This window comes from Prinia subflava, chromosome 1 (assembly GCF_021018805.1).
Source record: "Prinia subflava isolate CZ2003 ecotype Zambia chromosome 1, Cam_Psub_1.2, whole genome shotgun sequence".
In the NCBI taxonomy this organism is placed as follows: Eukaryota; Metazoa; Chordata; class Aves; order Passeriformes; family Cisticolidae; genus Prinia; species Prinia subflava.
In genome coordinates, this window is record NC_086247.1 from 4,266,288 (window position 1) to 4,293,769 (window position 27,482).

A 27,482-nucleotide genomic window follows, 5' to 3' on the forward strand; every position below is an offset into this window, starting at 1 on the left:
CATAATTCTGATTGCATGATTTGAAGACTAATAAAAACTACTGAACATAATTTGTATCTTAAAAGATACTCTTCTCCAATTATTTTATGGTCATGTATTAAGGACAACAGTTAAGTGATGATCAGGGCTATAGATACAAATCTGATCTTCTCCCTCACCCGGTTAGAAGACTTTCAATAGCTTGGTGGCATGATAATTGCCATTGAAACTAATTGATTGGCTTCTTTTAAGATGCCAAGTTCATCAATTAGGAAGGTGAATTATTATTTCAAATATGGTAATTCTTGGGAAAAGTGAGGGTGATCTTTGTCTTTTGCAAGTTGCTTGTGTAATGAGCAGGAGAGACACATTCCCAGAACTGATGAGATGACAGCATACATGAACTCACTGAATTTTGTGTGTAGAGGAACATTTTTGGATGGTAGAAAACTTTATGTAGGAAAAATAGTGGGCTAAGTCCTAAAAAATTTGAAGGAAGATTGTCCTGTTAAACAGAAATTGTAGGACTGAGAGGCTGACCTTAATTTAGGTTAAACAGGTTTAATTCCTGTAACATATTCAGCCAAGAGGGGATTTTGGCAAATTGATTTATTTTTTCTTTCTGTTTCTTCAGCTGAAAATTTGATAAAATATTTATGTGGTCACAGAGATGCTGAGGATAATTGAAAAAGTTTCTGAAATCAGTTGCACTTGATAGTTATTTGTAGAGGCTGGGAGATTGATGGAGAACAATGGAAACACATGTTCTCATGATGATAAAAACATCCTACAAACTGACAACTAGGAAACATATATGCCAGAAATACTGAAAATCCCATTTGTTTTAAGTTTTCTGTTTTATTTCTGTTTTCAGCTAAAAATAAACATACTTAAGTATGATTGTAAATCTGCTTGGATAAGCTCATTTTAATGTTGCTTACATCAGTTTGTGTCTCAGGTTCTTTCTTTTTTAATACTGGCATCATTTAATGCTGTGGAGGGATGAGGATGTAGGGCCCTGTTTGTAGATGTGTCATTCTCTACAGAGTCATAGCTGAGATTTGTGCACTGATTTATCAAAATTGATGATCTCAGTATGTGTATGTGGCTGTTAATTTTCTTTCTGTTCTCTGTCTTTCTAATTTCTGTTTTGTTCCTTTCTGTTTTTTTCCCCCCCTTCTTCTCTCATACTGCCCTGTGAGTTTGTTGTTGGGTCTAAAAAGGTAGGATGTGATTGTGTATCTTTGAAAGTAGTTAGCTTTCTTCCCATGTCCTGCCTCTTCACTTCGCCTTCATTGCATATTTTAGTGGTGCTTTTTATCTTTATTTTTTTCGGTACACACAAAAATAATTGCTGCCTGGAGCCTCACCACTGCAGCTGCCCCCTTCTGGCGCATTTGGCAATTATATTTGGTAGCAATGCTGAGTTTTTTTGTAGGACACACATAGTCTGCTTAGGCGGCTGCTGGCCTCTGGAATTTGCTTTATTTTTTAAACTCCAAAGCCATGAAGCTGTTGCTGCCTGTGTTTGATTTCCAAATTCAAAAGTTCTGGCAGTCGAGCCAATGCCGTAGCTGTGTCTCTAAGTCTGGATAATGTTATGATTGGTGATATCTAGAGCTCTGCATGCTAACTGGAATTAGTGGAACTTGATGGAAATTTTTGTTGGAGCATTTTGCATGAACACACCTTTGAGAATTGATTTTGCATGTTTCTTGTTTGTAAATTTATCCAAATTTTGAGGATCCAGAAATTCCGTCAAACTTGTTTCTGGATGGTTTGTAGTGAAAATAAATTCTGTCTTGAAATATCACTCTGTTCAACTGAATTTTCCATAAAATTATCCTGGGATTCTAGGAAAGAGCTGGAGATGAAAGAATAAAGCACATATCCTGTAGTGCAAATGAGGCAGAAAAGGAAATGGAGTAGTTTGAAGTTTCTGGAACAGATTTATTGTCCTCCACTTTGGAGTAGTAGTAGTGGTCATTGGTCATGATTGTGATGATTCCTGTGAATATTGGAGTGTGTTTGGTACAGAATTAACCCAAGTGAGTTTAGAAAATAAGATTTTAAACTAGTTCTGTAGTCAGTGGAATTTGGGTGAGCATTCCATGGGAGATCCTGCATGAGGTGCCACTGCCTTCCCTGGGGATGTTTCGGAGTGCATCACACTCAGGAAGGGCTTTGTAGGGGGAGACTTTGAGTGCTTCTTTGAAATTTAGTGTTGTAAATGATCTTCTAGAGGAAAAATTAATTGGAACTGCTCTTGGCAGTAGAGTGCTGCAAGGAACTGGCTTAGAGAAAGGTTTCCTCTTACCCTAGAGGAAGCAGTTGTTAATTTACATGGGTTTCCTGTCCCTAAATAGGTTAGGATTAAGCAAGAGAGAGCTGAAATATTTAAAAATATTTTAATAAAAAATAAATCAGAGAGAAGAGATCTGTAAGCTTCTCACTTTCAGGTTCTTCAGCTAAAGCTGTGAAGGAAAACTAGCTCGATATTAAAATGAGCAATCATAATTTTATGCATATATATATATATACACACACATGCACATAGGACATTTATCCCATTAAATTTGCACCCCAGGATGCATTGAAGGAACACTGAGTCCCTTGATGTGATTTTAAGGGCCTGATGTTGTAGATACTTTTTTTTTTTTACTAGGCTTCCCAAATGTGAAGTAAATTAAATTTGCTGTCTGTGGAGAGTGGGTCATGTTTCAATTACATCTTTGCCTTTTGTCTTTTTGGACATACTGCAAGTAATCAAATTCATTATACTTAATTGTGCCTAGTCAAGACAGTTTATACATTTGTTTTGTACAAACTTACTCTATAATTAGTGAGAAAATATTTTCCAAGAGGATGGCAAAGATTTGCAGGGACTTTAGGACACAGAGCCTAAAAATAGGTGGAGTGAATTCAGTTTTTGAATAATTAATAGTAAATGTCTTCATCACCAGGAATAAATTATCTGTCTATAAATAAAGAGAGTTTCCCAAAGAACAGTGTTTTTATGAGCAATATTTATTGATGTCTGGGTGAATAAATGCCTTCAGATTTCAGATGTATTGATGTGGGCATAAATCAGCAGCAAAATTAGGTTAGGAGGAGCTGGTGGTGAGTCTGTGTGATTGAAATTATTCTGGTATCAGGTCCTGATTTAGGAGTCAGGCATCATCTCTTTTCCTTTGCTGAATGACTCATATTTATGAACTTAATCATCTGCTAGCCAGAAAATCAGGAAGAACACTTATAAAGTACAGTTTTGAGAGAATGAGAACTTTAATTTGTTCATAAACATAAAGATTGCTTGAAAGTGTAGAGACAGGGAATTGGAAGCAGTGGCATCTTTGAAAGGAATTATAGCAGTGTAAGGAAACAGTGATTCTCCAATTCCACTGCTTATGTAAAAGCAAAAAACAGTTAAAGCAATATAACATTTACAATGTTATTTTCAATCTGGTGTGCAGAGAGTAGGAAAATCTGATTTATAACCAATTTAAACTCTCCTGTGCAATGCTGATTCCAGATTCCAAAGGAACTGTTTGATGCAGTTATTTTTCTGTAGCTCAAAGCTCAGACTGAAATCTTGGTAAGATTTGGTGCCCTTCTGTAGTTTATACAGAGCAGCTTTAGCTTTCACTTTGAATTTTCTTGTGTTTTTGTTCTTAAAAGATCTATAAAATACATGCTTGTTGAAAAAAAAAGTACAAATATTTCAATTCCTGACACATCTGAAAGGTAAAGAACAACAGATTCATTTAATGCCAACACTTTCACATCACTTGTGAATATGGTGTGATAGGTCAGAAAAGTGCCAACATTTATACAGGAATAATTTGTAAATGTTTAGATGGAGAGAAGTAATAGGAGACAAATTTCTTGTCTCCTTTTATTATTTCCATTTTTTTTGTACACAATGACAGTGGTTCTGATAGCTTTTCTCTTTAGTTTTTATAAGGCCATTGTCTGTACTTCTGTATATCTTCTCTTTTTCAGTTTCTGTAACCCATTCATATAAATCAGTTACTTTCTCTTAGTCTCCGTATTCCAAACCAGCTGCAAGGAATAAGACTTTATTTGGTGGCTGAAAAGATGCTTCTCCTTGGTGTAAACTACCCATGCCAAACTGATAGCCTTGAAGGCAAATAAAGCAGTGACATGCAATTGTTTGGATTCTTGCCATTCCTCCTGGCCTTTCTGCCTTCAAATCTAAAGAAAATAAATGAATGTCTTGATTCCTACCCTTATATTTCATATATTCTGTGCCTCTTTTCCTTTTATCATTTCTACATTCCAGGCTTCATGAAGACAGTTTGTTCAGATGCCTTATGGAGATTATTTCAGGGACATTTCAGTTCATCTCTAGGGTCCTCTGGGAAGTTCTTTGCTAGAAAAAAATCGCCACTGCCCCAAACCTGGTTTCATTCCATAACATTGGCATTCCTCTTATATTCTAGGGAATAAGAGTTCAGCATCTGGGGAGTGGGGGCAACCCTAGGGTTTTTTGGGGTTTCTTTTTTATTTAAAGTTACTTAGTTCAAATAGTCTCGGTAACTTTTAAAAAAACCACAGGCTGGTTTGGGCTGGAACAAACCTTAAAGATCATCTTGTTCCAGCCCCCCCTTGCACATTCCCAGGTTGCTCCAAGCCCCATCCAGCCTGGCCTGGAACACTTCCAGGGATGGAGCATCCACAGCTTCTCTGGGCCACCTGTTCAGCAGCTATTCTGATAAAATTAATTAAATTGAAAAAGTATCACTGCATCTCCTAAAAGCTCAAAGTTTACAATTATATCAATCCAAGATGGTTCTTTGTATTTTTACCAGATTCTTTGGACTTCACGTGTACAATAATGACATCTGCAGAAACCCCTCTAATCAAAATTTCATTTTTGATAGACTTTTATTTTAGTTTAAATTACCCAAAGAAATAAGAGTCTATTTTTTCTTGATGTAATGTGTGGAAAGTAAACTTGCATACCTCTCTGTATATACTTAGAAGACACTGTTACAACAACAGGATATATTTACTTTAATTTATCTTAATTTATCTTAATTTATCTATGTTACTTTCAAAGTAACATAGTTAAATGTTACTTTGAAAGTAACAGATAAACTAAAAGTTTGAAAGTAACATAGATAAATTAATAAAATATCCAAGATGACATTTAATTTTCTTCCTCATAAAACTATTTTATAATTATAGTGCAAGGACATTCTTGCCAGGGAATACTTCTTCAGGAGGGAGAACAGGAGGATTGTTCATGGACTTGGCAGAGCAGAGTTCTGAACTGTCATTTAAACCATGAGGTATTTTCCAAGTCCAGTGTGTCTTGCTTTGCATCTGTTGTGTTTCTTTAGCTAAAACACACTAAAAAACCCCAAAAAATAGTAGGATTAGTGGCTTTATCACACAGATTTATGCCCAAGTTGCCTTTTCAGCTGTCCCAAGGTGTGTGTTGAATATATTCAGTAGGCTTTGTCTGTTCATTTGGGAAGAACGTCATTTATTTTAACACGTAAAAAAAGAGTAGGAGGAGTAACTCTGTCAGCTGTTGCCTGAAGTGCTGGTGCTTTTTCACTCATCATCCCTTTAAAAGAAGAGGCTGGGAGCGGGGGGTGGTTTGTGAGGTCTGGAGGGGTCTGAGGGGGTTCTGGGCCCCTGATACCTTTGGGCTGTGTGTGGAGAGGGTCCCAGCAGAGGAGAGCAGAGGCCCAGAGCAGAATTTTGGAAAGGTCACCTTTAATATGCCCACAGCCAAAATGTGAGGGATTCTATGGGAAGCATTCATTGAGTTCTAGATTTATTCAGGAGCAGCTTCCTGGAAGCACAAGAATAATCCATCCCCCACTGAGGGAAAGGAAAAAGGCAGAGAGAGAGACCACCCTGGCTTAACAATGAGCTTTTGGGTGTAGTGGAAAAGCAAAAAAGCAGCACCTCAGCTGTGGACAGGCAGCCAAATACTCACTGTAGTCTGCAGGAACCTTGCTTTGGAAGTGATTTTTTGGAAGCTGTGTAAATGCTGTGTAGCCAAACCATGCGATACATTGCTTTTTTCCAATATATGCTCAAATTGTTGGTCCTTTTGCATATTACCTTAGTTAGCACTCATATTTGCTTAGAGGCAGAGAGTAAATCAACGTTGATCTGCTATTAAGCAGGAAAGAAAGCTGACTTTAAGCGTTCCCAGGCAGTAACCGGGGTGCACCTTTTCTTGCAGACACTACAAGAAGCGCTGCCAGGGCCGCATGCGGAAGCACGTGGGGGACCTGTGCCTGCAGGCGGGGATGCTGCAGGACTCGCTGGTGCATTACCACATGGCCGTGGAGCTGCTGCGTGCTGTCAATGACTTCCTCTGGCTTGGAGGTAGGCTCAGGGGCTGGACCCAAGGAAATCACATTATCTGTTGCTATGAGGTTTTTTTCCTGGTTTGCCCAGCGTTCATATTAAAGGAGAAATGTGCAGTTTCTCGCGCTGGTGAATATAAACACAGGACGATGTTTTGTAAATACTGCCCTTGTTGTGAATTCCTTCTCAAGGAGGAGGGGAGGTTGAATGACAGCCTCCTTGGCTAATGTGATGGGGAGGTGGGAATTCCATCCTCCAATCCACGGGCCTCATAGGAAATGTATAAAACTGTGTTTTTGTAAATAAAGTGCTCTCTCCTGCCCTGCATGCTCTGAACCCAGATCTGTCCCTGAGTCTCATTTCTGGTCAGGCCCTGCAGTGATAATTATCCTCTCTAATTTCCTTAGGTGTTGTGAGAAGTAGTGTAATAAACGCCAATTGCTTGTTTTAGAAATTTATGAAAGTTTAATAACAATGAAATTGTTATATAAAAAAGTAGTAATACAAATATAATAATAAAGGTTAAACAATTTAGAGTTAGGACAATTAATAAGACAATAACAGCAAAGAGTTACAGCCTGGGCTGGGTCCCTCTTCCTAGACAAAAGTCAGCCAGGAGAAGGACAAGGTTAAAAGAGAATTTACCCCTTAAGAGGAGTCACCTCATGATTATGCATATTTTATTTAAAACAAGACATTTTGCCTGGTACTTGTCGAAAACTTTCTGTTAATCCCCCAGGTGCCTTTTAGTCTAAGTCAGGCTTGAAGAAGTTATTTCTGTTGATTAGGAAGCCATAAATCCCTCTCCTCTGGAAAATTTAGGGGTTTCTGTAATTGTTATCTCTGTGCGAAGAATTTCTTGGTTATCTTCTCTTTTTCTTGAGCTAAAAAAAAATATCTCACACACATAGTTCTTAATTTGATTACTAAAGCTTAACGTTAATTACAAAACTACATTTACTATATTATTCAAATGTTAATACAGCATAACTTTTCAACCTAGCATAATACTTATAGTAAATACCTGCGTAGAGCCATATAATATGCATTTTTCACAATAGGAATGATTTTAGTGACCAAAATCTGGATGTCAGGTGTGAGGAAGAATCAGGAAGTTGAAGCAAGAATTGGTCAATAATGCATGAGAAAGGAATGTGTTTAGGAAAACCTAAACAGGATAAACTGTGTTACTGTAGTAAAGCGTGTACTTAAAAAAAATTATGTCTGATTTTTTTCATGATTCCTTGAAAAGTCAAATTATCCTCTGTAATTTCCTTAGGCATTGTGAAAAGTAGGAATGATTTTAGTGACCAAAATCTGGATGTCAGGTGTGAGGAAGAATTAAGTTGAAGCAAAAATTGACCAATAAGACGTGAGAAAGGAATGTGTTTAGGGAAACCTAAACAGGATAAACTGTGTTACTGTAGTAAAGTGTGTACTTAAAAAATTGTCTGATTTTTCATGATTCCTTGGAAAGTATTTGATTTTGATTCACTGGGTTGTATAGGTGTTTTAAAAATATTTGCTATGGGGTTCCACTCTGGACTGTTGGAGAAAGATTTTTACCTTTATATCTCTCAAAGCTGCAAGTGTTAAACTTCCACTGGCATAATTTCCTTTCATATTAGGTCCTAGGATTTTCTTTTTCCCCTGCCTTTCCTCCATTCTTTCCTTCCCTTTTTTTTTCAAACCTGCTTTTTGTTATTTATTGGCCATACAAATGATCTTTGAGCACAATTTCTGCTTCTCAATTTCATGCCCTTTCAGGACAATCACTGTGTCCAGTTCTGCTTTTAGCTTTCTCATTCCACATGGAAACTAATTTATCTTCCTAATGGCCCTGTAGATTACATACTATGAAAACCTCAACACGTTTTGACCTCCCACTTCTTCCCTTCTATAAGTCCAAGAACTTAAATGGCTCGAGATTCCTCAAATTCTACTTAGAGACCTCCAGAATAGTCTTCCAATCCAAATAATTTGAAAAGTCTGTAAATCTGATCTCCTGCTTATATCACATCCAGGTAAATCAGGTTGTTCAGGGACCTGTCCACTTGAATTTGAGGTCTGTTTAATGATGGAAGTTCTGCAGTCTTTGAGCAACCTGTTCTAACATTTTACTGATTGTAATTTGAAAAAACTCAGCCACAAATCATAAATTTGTTTAAGCTTAAAGCAGAATTTCTCGTGTCCTTGTGTTGACTCTCATCCGGTCACTGCAGCTCTGAGAAGCACCTGCCTCCATCTCTTCCCTACTTCCCACTGGGTGTTTTAAAGGCAGTAGGAACATCAACCTTCAGCCTCTTGTTGTGGAAGGCTGAGCAAGCCCAGTTCTCTCTGCTTCTCATACGCAGGAACTCCAGTCCCCAGACCCTTTTGATGCCCTCCCACCAGCCCTGCTTTGGGATGAGGCCCCTGCCAGCCCCTGTCTCCAGCCTGGCAGGTTCTCTCTGTATTGGAGGCCTGCCCTGCTCTTCCCCCCTGTTTGGTGTCACCCAAGAAGTTTCTGGGTGTGCTCTGTGCAATTATCCAGGCACTTAATGAAGGCTTGACTGTTGTCCCCCTGAGGGACACCAGTGGTCACAGGCAGCCATTTGGCTGATCACCGGCCTTTGAGTCTGGCTGTCCAGCTGATTTTCCATCTACTTTATAGGCCACCTATCCCAATCTTCTGGATTTGGGTGCAAGCATTCTGTGGAAAACCATGTCCAAAGATGTTTTGAAAGCCAAAATACACAACATCCGCTGCTGTTCCTTTGTCCACTGAGTTTATCATTTCCACATAAGAGGCAGTGAGGCTACCACAGACTGATTTATCCTCAATAAATCAATGTGAGCTGTTCACAGACAGCTTCTTTCACTTTCTGTGCTTCCAGCAGGATTTCTGTGTAGCCTCTCCAGGGAGCTGATGTTGATCTATCTGTGGTGGTACTTCCTTCTCAAAGAAAATGATGTTTCCCTTTTCCCAGCCTCTAGAAACCTCCCCCAATGGCCATGAACCTGTTGGAGATGATGAGAGAGTGCTCTTACCTTGGTCAGCTCTCTTGACATCTTACCTAGTTTTGTGGAATTGCATCCAGTTGGATTCAGTGCTTTTCATGTGAGCTTCCTCTACTGTGACAAGTTCTTACTCCTGCAGATTCTTTCAGTAGGGTTGGGGCAAAGGGAGCTGTGAGGGTTGTCATGGGTTAGCACTGGCCAGATGTTAGTGCACCCATGAATATATGTTTTTTTCTCTAACAACTCCTGTGGGATGTGATCAGGAACAGAGCAGAGCAGGCTTAAATCTTGAAAACAAAAAAAACCCCACCAAAACTTTATTAATTACATAGGAACAGGGACAGAAATACTCTTAAACACACACAGAGACAGAAATAAAAACTTCTTAGAACATTTCTTCTCCCAGTTTCTACCTCCCCACCCATCACTCTTCAAAGACCAACTCTTGGGTTTTAGATTAAACAATCACCACTCAAAAACAAACTAATCTTCAATTCAGCAAGGGAGAGAGGAGTCTCTCTCGCACCACAGACTGTTCCTCAGAAAACACGGGTCCACCCCTTATGTGTTTCCATGTCACCCACAGCACCGCCCGGAGAAGTCTGCTAAGGTGACTCTCTCTTTTTCCTATGTCCAGCGCTCTCACCGCTGTCTCATAGGCCAAAACTACATACAGGGCTTTTTAAGGATGCTGCATGCTGAGCTCTCCCCTTTTCACCCAGGGGCCGGGGTTCCAGGAGCAGGTCTGCCCTGAGGGCAGAGGGCACCACCTCACCCTCCCCCTCTCTTCTCTGCTGGCTCCAACTCTTCAAGTGCCAGTCACTGTAGCAAAAGCAAGGGCAGCTGCATCCACCCAAAAATGCAGTTTATGTTCAAAAGAGACTCAAGTTCAGTCCATGGCTGACATTATGCAAGAAAAGTCCAGCTCCAAGGCTACTCCTCTCATTCTTCCATCGAGTTCCTTCCAATCATGCTTTATCATCTCGGTCCCAGGCCGCTGCCCTCTCTCCGAAAACCACCAGTCATGAGAATCAATGTCTAAGAAAAGTTTCTTTCTGCCAAGCAAGGGTTAACAGTTTCTTCTCGGCAGGGTGCAGGCTCAGGCACTCCCAGGCTCAGCAACCCCCACCTGGCTGGGCACCTTCTCCCGGAGTTTGGGGGGGAGGAGGGGGTAAGCACACACAGAAGGCACTTCTACAGTTTTCCACCCCTCCATCCTGGACGGGGCAGCTCAGTTCCAGTCCTGTCCCTTCTCTTCTCCCCCCCCCCCCCCCCCCCCGGGGGCTCCGGCTTACCTGAGCCGACCACGTGTTTCCCCTCCCCCACCCAGCCTCGTGGCTGGGCAGGGGAAGGAGGCCTCACACGTCTCTCTGCTGAAACCGGGATCTGAAAAAGAGGCCGAGCCCCCCAGACTCCTGCTTTTAACTCTTTGTGTCCTCAGAGGCGTGTCCAAACCTCTGAGTGACCAACCCAGGTGCCAGCAGAAAAGCTGATCACTGATTGGACTGCCCACATCCCCCTGGAAAAATTCACCTCCCCCCCCAACCACGACAGAGGATGAACACAGAGGTGAAAAGCACATGGAATATCTCAGAATTTTCTGTGACCTTTGTCATTAGACCTCCAATTTCAGGCGTATTTTCTTTGTGTAAATGGATTTTACCACAGGATATTTCACTTCTTGCAAATACTAATCTGTTGGCTTTTTTTCTTTTCTCTGCAGCTGCCCTTGAGGGGTTGTGCTCAGCATCCGTCATCTATCACTACCCTGGTGGCACTGGGGGCAAAGTGGGGTCTCGCAGGGCTCAAGGAGGTTCTCTTTCTGCTGAGGCAGGCAACAGGCACAGGCCAGGTAAGGATGGCATTCCAGTTTTACCTTCTCCCTACATCCTAACTCTAAAATTGCACAGATGACGGTATTAATCAGAGGAGAGAGGTTTGGGGAAGAATTTGTTGGGTTGGTCTTGAGATTTTTGCTGTTACTTTTCTTCTTTTGGTGTTAATGTCAACACGTGCTTTGCATAGAATTGCAAAGCTTATGATTTCTCACCTGATTGTTAGTAGTGTTTGTGTTAGTTTGAATTTTGCTGGAGGAGATGCAGACAATTTTCATAAAATATGATCTGGCAGAGCTGCATGTGTTAAAAAGAATTAAGTTGGGTACATATTATTCAGAGTTTTTTTACTATTCTAAAGTCAATGAGTAATAAATAGATTTTGTTAATGAAATGCTAATAAACCAACATATATTTTAAGGTTTAGTATACTTTTTCTAAACTCTTGGACTGCAAGAGAGATGGTTGAGGAGAAATGTGAGAGCAGTCTGTGATGCAGTGAACATTGTGGAAAGGATGGGTAGGGACCAAAGGTTCAGTGTTTCTCTCAAGAGAGGAACTGGATGACATCAAACAGAGCTTAGCAGATGGAGAAGCAGATGGGAGGAGTTACTCTTTATCCAGCCTACAGGTACAACATGGAACTCCTTGTCCTCCAGAGGTACCAGATCTGGTGGTGTGTGTGGGAGAGGCAAGGCTGCTGCAGCTCCCTGGCCCCAGGTCCAGGCACACAGGAGCTGAGCAGGAATTCCCAGCAGGCCTGGGGGAGCACACAGGGAGCACAGAGGGAGCACAGAGGGAGCACACAGGGAACACACAGGGAGCACACAGGGAACCCACAGGGAACCCACAGGGAACACACAGGGAGCACACAGGGAACACACAGGGAGCACACAGGGAACCCACAGGGAACCCACAGGGAACCCACAGGGAGCACACAGGGAACCCACAGGGAGCACACAGGGAGCACACAGGGAACACACAGGGAACACACAGGGAACACACAGGGAACACACAGACAGCCTCAGTCTGGCCAGGAGCTGCCCACTGGACTGCACCAGTTGCTGGCAGCACCTCAGCCCACAAGGCTGAGACCCAGAGCCCGTTCCAGTTTTTGGTGCTTTGACCAACACACACACACATGCACTCCCCTCTGTTTCTCCATGCTTGTTCCCTAAACTGCCTCAGTCCCTTCTTCTCCTTGTCTTTGGCTCATGCCGTGCAGCCCAGAAGGAATCTTGTACAATCCCAAGATGTTCTTTCCCTACAGTGACCCCCCAGTCTGTCTGTGAGGGGATCCAGAGAGCTGCTGGTGTAACTGGGCTGCTGAACTTCCCCACACAGCTCTGATTTGGTTACTGGGGTTCAGCCCATGGTCACTGATCCTCTCCCCTCCTCTGTGGTTGTGCAGATGAGCCTGTCACATACCCTGGCACTTGTCACATGGTGACAGCTCCTGAAAGGCTCTGTGGCTTTCAGCAGAGGCTGGGCTGGGGTAGGGAAATGGAAATGGAAATGGAAATGGAAATGGAAATGGAAATGGAAATGGAAATGGAAATGGAAATGGAAATGCCTCGATTGGTGTGAGCTGCACAGACCTTTAGGCTAACCCAGCACAGCTGCTGCTGTGTTTGCATTCACTCAGGACTGAAACACAGCAGGGTTTAAGGGCTGCTGTTCAGTTCTCTTGTGTGCAATGTGGTCAAAATTAATTCCTCCATCTAAACAAAGCAGCCACCCATCTCTATTTTTTTATAAGTCATAATCTAGTGAACACTTGCTTTGTATTGCCTTTATTATGAACTGTGTGTGTTGAAATCAGATAATTGTGATAGTAAAATTATCTTATTTCAAGAGAAACTACTAATTTTTATACAATACATAGTCATTAAAATCTGTGCATTTGGTCCCATGACCTATGAAAGCATTTTACATTGGCTGTGACAATTTCACCTGGTTAGTGACCTTTGTCTACTTTTCAATGAATATTTATCAGGAGATGTTGCAATCTGTTTGTTTGTCATGGGTACTCCTGGTTAATAAAGAAGGTAACAAGTAACTCATAGCTGTCAGAATAATTGAATATATTTTGGGTATATTATTGCTGGGTCTCTATTTGAGTTGTCTTGTATTTCAAAGTCCAGTTGGCAAACTTGTTAGTGTAGCTGTATTTAAAAATGTTTTAATTTCATATGAAAAGATTTTTCAAAGGAATTTTCTGTGAAGAAAAAATGATTACAGTTTTTTTTTTTGTCATCTTTTGCAGAGGAAAATATTACTTTGTGGCCCATTAGATACTGTTCCCTAACTCTAGTTATGATCTCTATGTTTTGAGGTGTGAACTGCTGAACTCTCTTTGACCAAACAGCTGCTGCTGTGTTGTCATTTTCTTATAAAGTTTTCTGGAAGTTTCTTTTTGTTACCTATTCCTTACTCTGCAATGCCTTTCATTAGAGATCTTTTCAAACTGCACCTTTGGTTGTAGTCTCTTTCGCTATAATTGATTTTGTGAGGACAGTACTTAATTTGGGGAACGAATTCCACTGTATGTTTCTGTGGGATAAAGCCAGAAAAAAAAGGGTTTCCAAATTCTTCACAAATCAAAAATCACCACATTTGGAACTGACATTTGTGCCTGATTTTGAGACCTGTAGATGTGAGAGTTTCCTTTAGTGCTTCCTCTTGTACCTGGAATTACACCTCTTTTTGTGACTGTATTTCAGCCTTCACAGGATAAAGTTCCCTGCCCAGATCCAGCCAAACAAACATCTTCCTCTGGCATCCCTTGTGATTTCCATCATTTGGCATTTTTAGGCTACAGCACAAGACCTGGCTGCTCAGCAAATGGGGTGTCTGCTTTATGTAGAAGCAACTTTGGAAAGAAACCTTTAAAATACAGATGAGCTTCTGCCTCTACTATGGCTGCCCATCCCTGGAAGTGTTCAGGGTCGGGCTGGATGGGGTTTTTGAGCCATCTGCTCTGGTGGAAGGTGTCCCTGCCCATGGATGGGGGTTGGAACTCGATTCCCAAACCATTGTGTGATTCTGTGAAAAGGGAGGTTTGATTTTTCAGGTGTCTAAACCCTTTTGTTTGTATGGGGACAGGTTTAGGCTCTGTCCCCTCGAATTCCTGGGTGTGCCTCTGCAGCCTTCAGAGTAAAGGCAAATTCTGAGTTGTTCAGTTCCTCCTGGCCAGGAAATCTGGATGTGGTCTGTCAGTTATGGGATTTATATGTCAAACAAGATGAGTCTGAATTGATTTATGCTTAGGTCACTAGCTGGTTTGGATTTCTCCAAAATCTGGATTTTATTTGTTGGGAGTTCTAAGATCTTGATTTTGTTGCCTGACCTTCCTCTTTCCCCAGGCAGAATTACGACACCTGAGTGAAGTGTTGGTGTATATTTGGGTCTAAATCTAAATCTTTGCTTCACTTGTCTGGAATTTGAGCAAATCACTTGAAGGGAGGATCTGTCTTGCTGATAAAATAATTGGTTTTGACTGCTTAACCCTTGATAAGAACTATTTTATTGCCATGTTTAACCAAAGTTTAGGGCAACGAGGTGTTCCTGGTAATCCAACTTTGCAGTACTTTTGGTAACTCTTACATGGACAGTCTGATTTGCTGGGTTGACATGACTCAATTATTCAGAAAACTCGATGGAGAGAAAGTAGTGGCAATTAAAAGGGATAAAATTACTTGGAAATGTTATTCTAAAGTACTGTGCAGATTAAATGAGCTCCCACAAAAAGATGTAAGTGCTGTAGGTCCTGGCTCTAATACTAAGTGGACTGTAATGGAAACTTGATAACCAAAACAATAAAGATAAAGTAAAAAAAAATGTGGCTTTAAATTATACACTGAAAATTCTGAAATTCTTCTTAGTATGTCTTAGAACTCATTGCAACTTTATAGACTTTCACATTTATTTATTAACAAAATGAAATTTAACATATGGTGACTACTTGAATTGTAATTGGTAGTCCTTCACGATAGCAGTGATAATCCTGATAAATCTGATGATTTTGTTCAAGCCTGATGTTATGAAACACTATAAGAACTTACTTTGCTGGGTCTATTTAAGGCTGAAAAAAATCATTTTTGTTCCTCCTTTTAGGGGCACAAGAAGTTCTCATTGATCCAGGTACATTATTTTCCTGCATGTTTCCAAAGTATTTTCTTGTATTACTTGATGTGTTTTGCAATTGTATAGATAGTTATTCCACCTGCCAAAACTAGTAGTGATCCCTGATGCTTCACTTTTTGGCTATAAATCTTGAAAAATTACAGAGACTGAAGGGTAACTGGCACAAAATAAATCCTATAGTTCCATGATTGTGTCTCCATAAATTCTAATCAACAGGATTTCTTTCCATGAGTAGTGAGGATTTTAAATTTTTTTTGAAATGACCAATCTCAATGATAATATGTAGTTCTATAATGTTGTGATGCTCCCTCAGTCATCATGAGCAAACATCTTTCATTTCCATAAAAATGCTCTTAATTTCCAGATGTGCTTGGTCTGATTCCTTAAGGTTAAGAAACTTATTTAAAAAGTTCCCTTAGCATTTAAGTATGTAAATAAACATTCTTTTTTTGCTTTCTCAGTATATTCAAAGATACCTTTCACAGTAGTTTTTAACTGGCTGTTGACAGTCAGGGCCAGCTCTGAAACACAAATTTTTTTGCCATCTTAACAGAGAAACCTTTTGGAAAAATAAATTACTGTATAATCCTAAATAAATTACAGTATAATGCTACAGACTAGGTAATATGTAAGAAGGTATTGAGCCTTGCCAAACCTTTGATGTCTTTTCACTTTTATTATGTTAACTCCTCAATAAAATCAAATTCTAAAAATAAAATTTTCATGTTCTTTCTAATACCTCAGATTTCCTTGGTATCTATTTCAAATTCTTATCCCTTATATAGACCCTTTCTGTCTCTTGCCTTCTTTCTTATATAAGAAAACCAATTTCTTATGGTTTTATATGAGCTTTTTTTTCCCCTAAGGTATGTTTTAGAAACACAGTTTTAAAGTAGAAAAAGGAATAATTCAAAGATTAAAACCATCTCTTCAGATGTGGCCATAATATAATTTTAGCAATCTATATTTTATTCATAGTCTAAACATTCAGATAAGTGCTAAAAATCATGATTTTTTGCTAAGAGAAAGATTATTTCTTTTCTTTCTGGGTAGGGAAAGTGTACTTTGTGTATTCTGTGTCAAGCCTAGCATACTCTAGCTTGCTTTTTGGATACTGAGTATTTGCCAAGAGTCCTTGTGCTCATTTCTGACCCTGTTCTGTTCTAGGTGCTCTGACTTCCAACGGGATAAATGCAGATACCAGTGCTGAGATAGGACGTGCCAAAAACTGCCTGAGTCCTGAAGACATCATAGAAAAATATAAAGAAGCCATTTCTTACTATGGCAAGGTAATCCTGGTTATTTTTAAATAAACACCTGAAGTTCTTTTCAACAGTAAGCGGCTGAGGCTTTGGTTTTGGAGGATTTTTTCAAGCATGGCAGTCAGGTTTGTAAAACAGGTTCCAGCTCTGCTGGAAGAGTTTTTAGGTTTGTGTGCAAATGCTCAGAGCCTGAGATGGAAAAGAAGCTTAATGTCTACAAATCATAATATGAAAAGAAAAGGAGTTGTTTTGTACGGTGAAAATAGTGGCTCAGTGTTCACATCAACAGTAAAGATAAGTTTAATTGTATTGCAGTGGAGTTATTTAATCACTTTTTAATTTTAGGTATTTCTCTTCGATAAATTATCTTTAGATTAAGCTTGTAAATATTTATTACAGGCATTTTCATGTCCGTGTTGAAGGGAGATTCTTCAAGTGAAACAAGTTCAATTGTGTATATGAGTTAATTTATGATGAGGAGCAATGAAAGGTGATAGTTCTGGGCATAGTGTCAGATAAATTAGAATCCATCAGTAAAACAATAACTGTCAAGGATGCATTCAGCTTTTTAATGTCACCTTAAGGGTATGCTGCTCATCTAGAAAGAGTGTGATGTCTCTAGGAGTATAAAATTATTGGACTTGGTTGGGCTTAGGGCAAGATATTTATATTTTGATTATTTATAATAAGCACTGTGCTCTCAGCAAGTAATAACTGTGCTCCACTGCAGCTTCACTTGAAATGACAAAGAGCTTTGTGTCAGGACTGATTTATAACCCTTCCAGACAAGCACAGTTACCTCCTGTCTGTTCCACACCTACAGAGTAACTCCTTACTTACTTTTCTGCATATTTTTCATGTTCTCACTCAGCTGAAAAAACTTTTGTAGCACCTTCTAAAATAGATTCACTCTCCAGTGATTTGCTAATATAAATGCACAAGAGAGGAATATGTAACAGCTTTGCTGGCGGAACTCTTGTATTTTGTTATTGAGCTTTCCTTCCCCCATTAGTTTTCAAATATAAATACCTGAAGAGAGCTTAACTTCAGCAGGAAGTGGGCCAAACCAAATACCCAGTGTCAGTGTTGTATGAAAATCACCAGATCAGATTGTCTGGCTGGAAAATTGCCTGTTTGTTATCTGAGCACAAACAGTTCAGTGCACATCTGCATTGTCTCCTCAGCGCCCTTAAGTGAACCAAATCACTGAACACCCATTTACAGCAAAGGTTTTGCAAACAATTACTGGAACACTCAGATTGGTTTCTATTGTCATCATGAATACTGTTTTAACTGAAGAGAAAATGGATGCAATAATAAAAATATTTGCATTGTAAATGTAGAATTTATTTGCAGATGCAGCACCCAGAACCAACCATTTATATGAGGTTACCCCAAATGGTTCCAATATTCCCAGCTTTTCTCCTTGTCTGAACTCTCAGACTGAAGCTGTGCTCTGTCTCAAAATGAGAGCAGTGAGTGAAGAGGCTGAAAACAGCTGCTTTGCACAATAATATTTTAGATGACACCTTGATTTTCACTTGGCCATATGTTGATAATTTAACAGTGTAGTCATTAGCATTAAGGAATGCTGGGTTTGGAGGATGTCACAGCTGATTTATGTATTGAGCAGGAATGCTTATAAAATCTAACAGGTGCAATATTCAATATAATTTTAATTTTCTCCCTCTCCAAGTACAAGAACGCTGGTGTGATTGAACTGGAAGCTTGTGTGAAGGCTGTGAGAGTCCTGGCAATGCAGAAGAGGAGCATGGAAGCCTCTGAGTTCCTGCAAAATGCAGTTTATATCAACCTCCGACAGGTCTGTTGGAAAGTCCTGTTATTTTTCTCTTGTCATTTGACAGAATATCCTGAAAGTTACTTAGATTCAGGAGACTCCAGTCTATTTTCTGTATCACTGCCTTCCTTCTGACTAGAGCTTGACTTCTGAGGATTTTCACATCTGTGAGTCTGGGTTACAAGGTGTTGAGAGTTCATCCAAACACATGAGGACTTAGTATGAGATTAAACTCTGTTGCTCCTTCTCCCTTGTGAAAGTAAAAAAATCCCATTATTGTTCTCTTGTGATGCTGTACTAGGGAAAAGCAGCTGCCTGGGCCTGCTCTGCAGTGGATTTTTAAAATTTTCTTGATTGCATCTCATTCAGTGATCCTGAGCAAATCACAAATGGCCTGTTGCAAAGTGAGCTGAAGTGTCTGATTAGTGTTCTTAATCAACTCAATTTTTGTTGTGTAGTGCAAAGTCTTAATTAAGCCAAATCAGAAAGGAATTCAGGGGGGAAATCAGTGTTTGGAACTGTGTGGAAAGTGCTCAGTAACACCACAAAATAACATTAACATTTGAAGAGTGTCTCAAGCTGGGTGTCACTGCTCACAGAGAGATTGCTGTGGTTGAAAGAACCGATAAAAAGCTGTTAGGTTTCTTACTGGTTTTTAGTTTTTGCTTGGTAGGATGAGCAGTTTAAATCCACACCATTAACCTCATTAGGCCCAGACAGGGACAGCAGATTTATGAGGGAGGTAGAATATTTTATTTCATTTGCAAAGAAACCTTTCTCTGGAATCAATTTTCTAACAAAGCATAAATGAAACAATAATTAATTGATAAGGTATCATAAAAATCATCAGCCTTGTTACAGAGTGCCTGAATTGCCATCATCTTTGTAGTGCTAAAGGCCTTCTCTTCTGTAACCTGTTTTTTTTCTGGAAATTCTGCACCCTTTTTTGTTCACCCATCCTCTTGTCCTGGTGCTGTTATTCTTGTTGCCTGCAAACTCCAATATTGTTGTTGTTTCTTTTTCTTAAGCAGTTACTGCCATTAGAGAATACTCTGTTCTCCCTGACACCACTAGTATTCCAACTTTCATTTTTTATCAGAGGAAAGCTGTAAGATCCAGCATCTTGGTTTGAAAGACAGCTGTCTTCTGACAAGGAAGGCAGGAACCTCTCTTGGAATGGAAAATGTGACCCCCTTTGTTGCAGTACACCCCCACACCTGAGCAGGTGTTCTCACAATAGGAAAAGATTTTAAACCTCACCCCCTGAACTTTTAAGGAAGAAGAACCAGAAACTTCTATGCTCTTCTCACTGTGATTGACCCAGTGCCAAGACAAAGGCACCTGTTGGATTCTGTAACTATTCCTCAAGGAATGTGGCTGTTTTCTATTGGGCAGCAAGCCAAAAATCCCTCCTAGATTGTTGAATACCTAGGAGAGAGCACAGAGTATCTCAGGGCTTTTTTGGGGTGTCTCAGCAGGTGCAAGGGACCTCCCTGCACTATGCATGGCTTTTATTCTTTTGGTCTGTATAGTTTGTTATTTTCTCTTTAATTAAATATTTTTGCTTTTTCAAAACACCACTGATCGAGCTGTCTTGCTGATTATTCTGAAGCCATTTCTGGGAAGTTGCTAGCAGCCCTCAGAGCTGATGAATCTTTGTGGGGCTAATAACACGCTGGCTTCACACAGAAATTCATCACCCCTTCCCTTCAAATTATTAGAACTCTGAAAATCTGGAGTTTTCAGGCAAAGACATGGAAAAAGGAGTAGTAGTTTTTTACTGGTATGTGTAACAAGGCTGGGCTCCTCCATGGCAGCTCCAGGAAAGGGGACAGGGTCACGGTCCTGGATTCTCCCAAGCACCCAAACAGATGCTGAGGGTCCTTTCCAGTCAGACCAGTGCTGATAAGGTCCCAGTTCAACAGCTGATCTAATGAGCAAAGCTCTCCTCATGGTAGGATGAGACAGCAGGAGCCAGAACCCAGCAGTGGTGGTGAATCTTTCCTCAGGGACTGCAGCCTGTCTCTCCTCCAACACTGAGAGCGAGGAGCTGAGCCCAGCTCCTCACCCCCTGGCCAAAATCTCTTAATATCTTTGCCCTTCCCAAAGAGAAAACCCCCAGCTAAGAGAGGAGCCAGCTGCACCTTTCCCTGCCTTGGCAATTTCTTTTGTCACTCTTAAGTACTGGTCCTTCTTGTCTCTTACCAACAGATGGGACAAAAATCCACGAGAGAAGGAAAGCAAAGGAAAAATCCTAACCCCCAATACCCAGTGAATGGCAAAGCATTTGCCACTTCAATAGTTGATAAGTATGTCCTAATAATACACAAACACAAAGCTTGGCAACATGAAGAGCACGCCCTGGTCTAAGCTGTTCATCTAAGTGAACCTGCAGCCAGTACAGACCGGGATCTCTGCCTGGCTGGGGAGCACCTTGGCATTATTTTGTGAAACAACAGTAGGATAATCTTTCCAAAGTTTTCCCCAGGGCTGGAAAATGCATTTTTCATGGAGAGGGGTATGGCTGGGAATTGTATTTACAGCTTTTTAAGATTTACTGTATAAAGCATGGAAACAAATAAGAGATGTATTTATGATTTGGACTAAGAGGAGGAATCATCCTGCGTTAGCTGAGGGAATAAACTGTAGGACAGTGCCTTTCATTTGTAGGTAAATAGAGCATCAGCACAACCAATATTCTGCAGCAGAAAAAAACACCTCACAGGTTAAAGTGTAAGACTTACAAACAGAAAAACTAGTTCCTGTCCATAAATCCATTTTCATACTCAGTCTGGTAATATCATGTAATTGGAATTTTCTGATGAGCTGCAGGGTAATAAGACTTAACTTTGCATCCAGTTATGAGGAATAAATTGTAAAATGTAATTACAGAGAAAGTGAGATTATAAAATGTTAATGTAGTAAGGAGTAATTAAAAAACAAATAAAAAGCTGCATTCTTTGAAAGTCTGACTTGAAACAAGCCTGAGAAAAAAACTGGCTCTATTACCTGCATAGTGAACTTCCTTTCCAGGTGCAGTTGTAGCTTTGTGTGGTAGAGCAGTTAAATAAAAATTAACCAGGTGGAAATGATGCTGTGCTTCAGGTGGTGGCTTTTTTGCAGCCACTTTACAGGCATTAAGCTTTTATAAATTTGTGAGGTCAGGAAAGATGTTTGAAGATGCTGCAGAAGGGCCTCTGCAATCTTCCCAGAATTAATTACTTGGAGTATCTGTGTGGGGTTTTTCTCATTTTTTCTTCTTTTAAATTCCTGGATGTTACCACATAACTGTTTGTGCTGAGGAAATTTCAATTTTGCTGTCTTTGTGTTTGTGAAAAAAGAGTTTCCTGCAGCTGAGGAAAATACCTGAGTAACTTTGGGGACAGCAGTTAAGCAAACAAGTTATGTAACAGTGGTAAAGTCTTAGATATGATGAAAATAAAACTTTCTGGGAATCTGCTGCCTCTCTCATAGGTGTTCCAATTATTAGTGAGTGCTCCTGTCTACCTAAATAGCATGAGCCCATCTTTTATCATCTTAAAGAATTTAGTTTCTCATCTTAAAGAATTTAGTGAACATTGTCAGTACTTGTATTTAAGAATAGCTTTTGATAAGGTTTTTTAAAGCTTTTTTGCTTTATTTCCTGATTATGTGCTTGTGTCCTTTTCAACTCTGCTGCCATATTTTTTATTGTTCTAACTTCTTAAAAATGGCATAAATAGGTAACTTCAGTATGACACCTTGTGTTCTTTCTGAGTGATTGCTTTTGGGAACTCTGATAACTTCTCCAAAATTTTTCTGTGTTTTCCTTTAGTGTTTTCTGTTTTGTGCAGCTGCACTGGTTTCTGACAGTTTTCACTCTGGTGCAATTACCTTTTTTCACAACTCTTGGTACAGGGCGTGGTCTTTCTTAGGGATGAGTGGTACTTTTCCTTCATCACTGTCTTCTCTTGTCAGTTCTGAAAAAACCAGCAGCTTCAGCTTCAAAATTTGTCTGAAACTTTCCAAGATGCTTTGCTACTCTGTTTGTTTCTTTATGTCCTGAAGTACAAATATTTGAACCGTCAAATAAGGCCGTGGTGCCCTCTGATAACTCCTCTTTGATGTGTCTCATATCCCTATGTCGAAAATCAGAAGTGAATTTTGAGAACAGTCTACTTTTTGTAATTATATGAGGTTTTAAGTGGCTAAAAGACATGTTGAAGCTCTGCTTACTAGACCTAATAATTTCTGTAAAATCCTACCAGTGTGGTGAGCAGCTTCCCTTGACTGTCCAAGCCTTTAAGGGTCTGAAGTTAAACACACTGATTGATACTTCCAGTTTTGAAGAATGAGTTGCTGCTCTTGTCCTTGAGGGCTATTTTTGGGTGAAATTTGTCTCGAAACACCTTTGCAAAACATGTTGGCAGCTTTAGAGTAATTTAAAGTAGGTTTTATTGCTTTTGATTGTACCAGGTCCTGTACACTAGGTGTCAGCATTGGTCTGCACTGCTCTGCTGGTTCCTGGGACACTTAGTAGGAATTATCCAGAGTTTCTGTGGCAGTTTCTTAGTGGCTGGCTGACTCTGAAGCAAGATTATCATTCAGGCCAGAGGCAAAAAGAATTAAACTACCTGGGATTTAGGCCAGTACACTGATAAGCTAAAGAAGCACATGGTGGTAGTTCCTTATTGAGTTGGCTTCAACTTCAAGCCTAAAAGGACTTCAGCTAAATTCCACCACACTTGTTGGCAGTGTGCAAATGTATCATGGAATTGTTTAGATTGGAATAGACCTCAAGACCAACCATTAACTCAGGACTGCCAAGCTTAGCACTAAACCATGTCCCCAAGTGCCACATTTACACATCTTTTAAAGCCCTTCAGGGATGGTGACCCTACCATGTCCCTGGGCAGGCTGTTCCAACACCTGACTCAGTGAAGAAATCTGGGTCTGTGTCTTTCTGTGACGTTTTGCTTCTTCAGCATTATTTTTTTACCTTGTTGGGAAAAGCTCCCATTGAACTCACTGCTGCCCTCCAAAACTTGCTTTGTGCAAGCAGTGGTGAGGCTCTGGCACAGATTTGCCAGAGGAGCTGTGGATGCCCCATCCCTGGGAGGCTTCAAGGCCAGGTTGGATGGGGTTTGGAGCCATCTGGTCTAGAAAAAGACATTCCTGCCCATGGCAGGAAATTGGAACAAGATGTTTAAGGTCCCTTCCAATCCAAAGCATTTTATGATTCTGTGATTCATTCTCACAGTGTATAAATCACAGTACGGTTTCATGGAATGAAAAATCTGTGGTTTACAAGATTAGAGACATGAAAATTGAGACAGTAGTTTCTGGCTTTCATAGCCCAAGATTTCAAGATTAGATTTAATCTTCAAGGGATGAAAATCTTAGTAAATCAATAAATCTTTGACATATTTGTGCACTCCTTTCATTCACATTAATATCATGTTAAGTATCTTCCATACAATGTAGAGTTGCTTAGCTGCTACTGACTGTTTTGACTGTTTACTTTTTAGTTCCACTGACAAATAAAGTTGAAGCTGCAGAACTTCATCTTTGCAGTTTTTGTTAACAGTTGAGCCAAGCTTAAGTTTTCCTGGCTGCAGAAGCTGTCACGCCTGGCTGCGTGCAAATCCCTGGCCTTCCGCAGTGCCAATGCCTGCTACTGTGCTTTTCCTCCTGTTTGTTCTTTAAAACTCAGCACTTTAAATCCTTGATAAAAACCAGTCCTTTCCTCTTTTCCCTTTGACTGCAGCTCTCAGAAGAGGAGAAGATCCAGCGTTACAGCATCCTGTCGGAGCTGTACGAGCGCATCGGTTTCCACCGCAAGTCGGCGTTTTTCAAGCGCATCGCGGCCATGCAGTGCGCGGCCCCCAGCATCCCCGAGCCCGGCTGGAGGGCCTGCTACAAGCTGCTGCTGGAGACTCTGCCTGGCTACAGCCTCTCCCTGGACCCTCAGGACTTCAGCAAAGGTCAGTGTGGATTGCCATAGCTGGGCACTTAGCTGGCTTTCCATAGTAGTATCCTTGAGAGATTTTGTACTGTGCCAAAGTTATTTCCTAATCTTAAATTAATTGTAGCAGATAAAGCAGTTGTTTGACACTGTACCTCCACTTTTTCTTAGTGTTGTTCCAGTAATTTCAAATTTCTGCAAGCCACTGCTGAATGTGTTGCTGTGGTTTCCTGTTTGCAGGAAGTAATTTATGTGTTATTGATCAAAACTTAGTTTGTTATGTTTTTCAGAAATGTCTTTCTTTTGATAATATGCTTTGCAGTACATAAAAAGGTCATATATTATTCTGGATTATTTTTTCAGTTAAAGTGCTTTCACACTCGTACATACATACAACAAAATTGTATTTCTTTTGGTTTTGTACCTGTTTGATCTTATAAGGAAAGATTAAAAATCCTTTAACTTATTTTTGTATATAGACACAAAGATACATATAATGTAATTAATAGGGTCAGATGTGTCACATTTTCCCACAAATTAGATCAGTGACAGCTAGAATGCTGCTTGGAGCTCCTTTTGAGTAAACCTTTCCAAAACCTTGCATTGTTTTATACAGCAGCAGTTTTGGGGACCATTCCCTAAATGTAGTTGGAGGAGAGGAGCAGGAAGTGATGGGCTAAGCTGTTCTTGTGGATGGTTACTGTTGGGGTTTTTTAAAACTGTTGTGATTTAGCTGTCAAATTATATGTGAGAGGAGGCAGGAAATGCCAAGTGGACTGCGTGGAAAGATGCTAAGAATCTAAGAAGAGGGAATGTGCAGGGAAAAATATGCTGTGGCCTGGGATGGGACTGTGTTGGGAGAAGAAGTTATAGAAGTTCTGCAAGAAATTATAATTAAAAAAGCACAGAAAGGACATGATTGGTGTTTATCTTCCATTTTTACTTTACCTTCATATGTTGTGCTGAAGTGCGTTGTCTCATTTTTTATCCCCGAAATGGCTCTTTTAGAGACATATGGAAAGATCACTGCAAACTCTAAGATAGAAATGACATTTCACACATGAAAAATAATGAGACTCTCAAAATATAAACTCTCAAGGTTTGGTTGCAGTAAATATTCCTAAAACAGTTCGCCAAATGCTGATGGGTGATATTAGAAGGAAGGCTGTTGAAGTTTATGAAGTATTGCACATCTTGAAATATCTGTTATTTAAAAATTATTGCTGTTGCTTACTACTAAAAGCAGGTTAAGCTTCATGAAGAGTGCTGCACATTATGGTTCTGAAAGGAAGGTTATGTTATGATGATCTATTTATTCTTTCCACAGATACGCTGCAAATACGAAGTAATTCATAGTCTGAAACTTAAAGACTGAAAATCAGGATATGTGCCTTGTGTTAGAAATTTTATTGCTTGTGCTGGCCGGGAAAGCAGTTAGAGAAAATATCTCTTGCTTGATCTTTAAAGAGAGTTAAGAATGACAAGATTATGTATTTTTTGGTTTTTTGGTTTTTTTTTTTTAACAAGGGCATGGAGTGACAGGACAAGGGGGAATGACTTCAAACTGAAAGAGTAGGTTTAAACTGGATATTAGGAAGAAATTCTGTACTGAGGGTGATGAGGCCCTGGCACAGGTTGCGCAGAGGAGCTGTAGCTGCCCCAGCCCTGGAAGTGTCCAAGGTTGGATGGGGCTTTAAGCCACCATGTCTAGGGGAAAGTGTCCCTGTCTATGGCAGGGAGTTGGAAATAGATGATCTTTAAGGTCCTTTCCAAGCCAAACCATTCTGTGATTCCAATTTCTGTATGAAATCTCATGTGCATTGTCTGGAGAACTAAAAAAAAACCCAAACTTTAAAGGTTTTGTATATAATTTTGGTTTTTGGGAAGTGTTAACTTTGTGTTCAGAATTTTAATTGTGCATTTATTAGTGGATAGGCAATTATGTAAAACAAAACTTGATTTCATATTTAGATATTCAAGCAAATACAACAATCCTATTTTTGTGTTGAGTACGAGATTTGGATTTTGTAACAACCATTGGGTGACTGGTGTAAGTGCCATAAAATTACTGCTTAGCATATGAAGAAAACCAAAATCCATGTGTTGACTTCCAGCTTCCAAATACATTAAACACCTGCATTGTCTCCCAGGAACTCACAGGGGATGGGCTGCAGTGCAGATGCGTTTGCTCCATGAGCTCGTCTACGCCTCCAGGAGGATGGGCAACCCCGCCCTGTGTGTCAGACATCTCTCCTTCCTGCTCCAGACCATGCTGGATTTCCTTTCTGACCAAGGTAGGACTTCCTAAAGAAGCAGATTGCACTTTCTTCTGACCCAAATGATGTGGCTGTGTTTTGAAATACAGTTCATTTGGGAAGGAATGGAGAGCATGGAAGTTGGGGTGTTCTGTGCTTGCTTGAGTGGGTTGTTGATGGTAGTCAGTCAACAGAGAGTTGAAATTAGATGATCTTGAAGATCTTTTCCAACCCAAACCATTCTGTGTTTCTAACTTTCAGAAGCTGAATGTGATGGACCTAAGTTCAGCAATATTTAATTGGGGCAGTGGCCTTAAGTTCCTCTGTATTTTTGCAGTTTCTCTCTTTCTTTCTTTTTTTAATCCATCAATAAATTGTAACAGGATTTAATTTGTCAGAGGTTGACAGTGCAATGAACGTGTCTGTGGACGATTTTCAGCAGTGGGAATGATGAGTGTGAGGACCCTTGTGTAGGGTGAGACCATGTAACATTTACAGAATCATCTGGAAAAGCCAAAAGTGACCCCTCTTATTTTGTATCATGTTTCTTAGTAAAAATATTCCATAGTGACTTGTTTATCACTGAGCTTAATGAAACAAATGATCTTAGTGAGTGCTCAAAGATTTTAAAAATTGGTTTTGCTTCTCAGTAAGCTAGGTAGAAAATGTATTTTTTTTCCAGTTACTCCTTTGTTTACAATAAAGAGGATGGAAGTGAAAAAGTATAGGTTGGGTTTTTTTTTTCTTTTTTTATTTTCTCCTTCAGTTATGGCCAAATGTCTCCCCTTAGTGATTCCTGCAGCAAAGAACTTTGTTGGCAAACTTTAGGTATTTGCCTGCTTCATTCCCTCTGTTTAGTGGCTCAAATCAGTGCTGGAGGAAGGAGAGGAACTGATAAACTGGAATAAA

At 40.0% G+C, this 27,482-nt stretch overlaps 1 protein-coding gene across 3 annotated transcripts in view; it reads left to right on the forward strand.

Moving 5' to 3' along the window:
* The window catches only part of TRAPPC9 (trafficking protein particle complex subunit 9), a 455,571-nt gene that overhangs the window by 5,205 nt on the left and 422,884 nt on the right, over positions 1–27,482 (forward strand). For 2 of the 3 annotated variants that reach the window (XM_063407939.1, XM_063407850.1), the window contains exons 3-9: positions 6,206–6,351; positions 11,057–11,185; positions 15,285–15,311; positions 16,482–16,603; positions 18,273–18,398; positions 24,121–24,337; positions 26,469–26,612. In XM_063407939.1, the coding sequence (XP_063264009.1) occupies positions 6,206–6,351; positions 11,057–11,185; positions 15,285–15,311; positions 16,482–16,603; positions 18,273–18,398; positions 24,121–24,337; positions 26,469–26,612 (911 nt within the window). The remainder of the gene's footprint in view (positions 1–6,205; positions 6,352–11,056; positions 11,186–15,284; positions 15,312–16,481; positions 16,604–18,272; positions 18,399–24,120; positions 24,338–26,468; positions 26,613–27,482) is intronic. The other variant, XM_063408027.1, reaches the window with a different exon arrangement.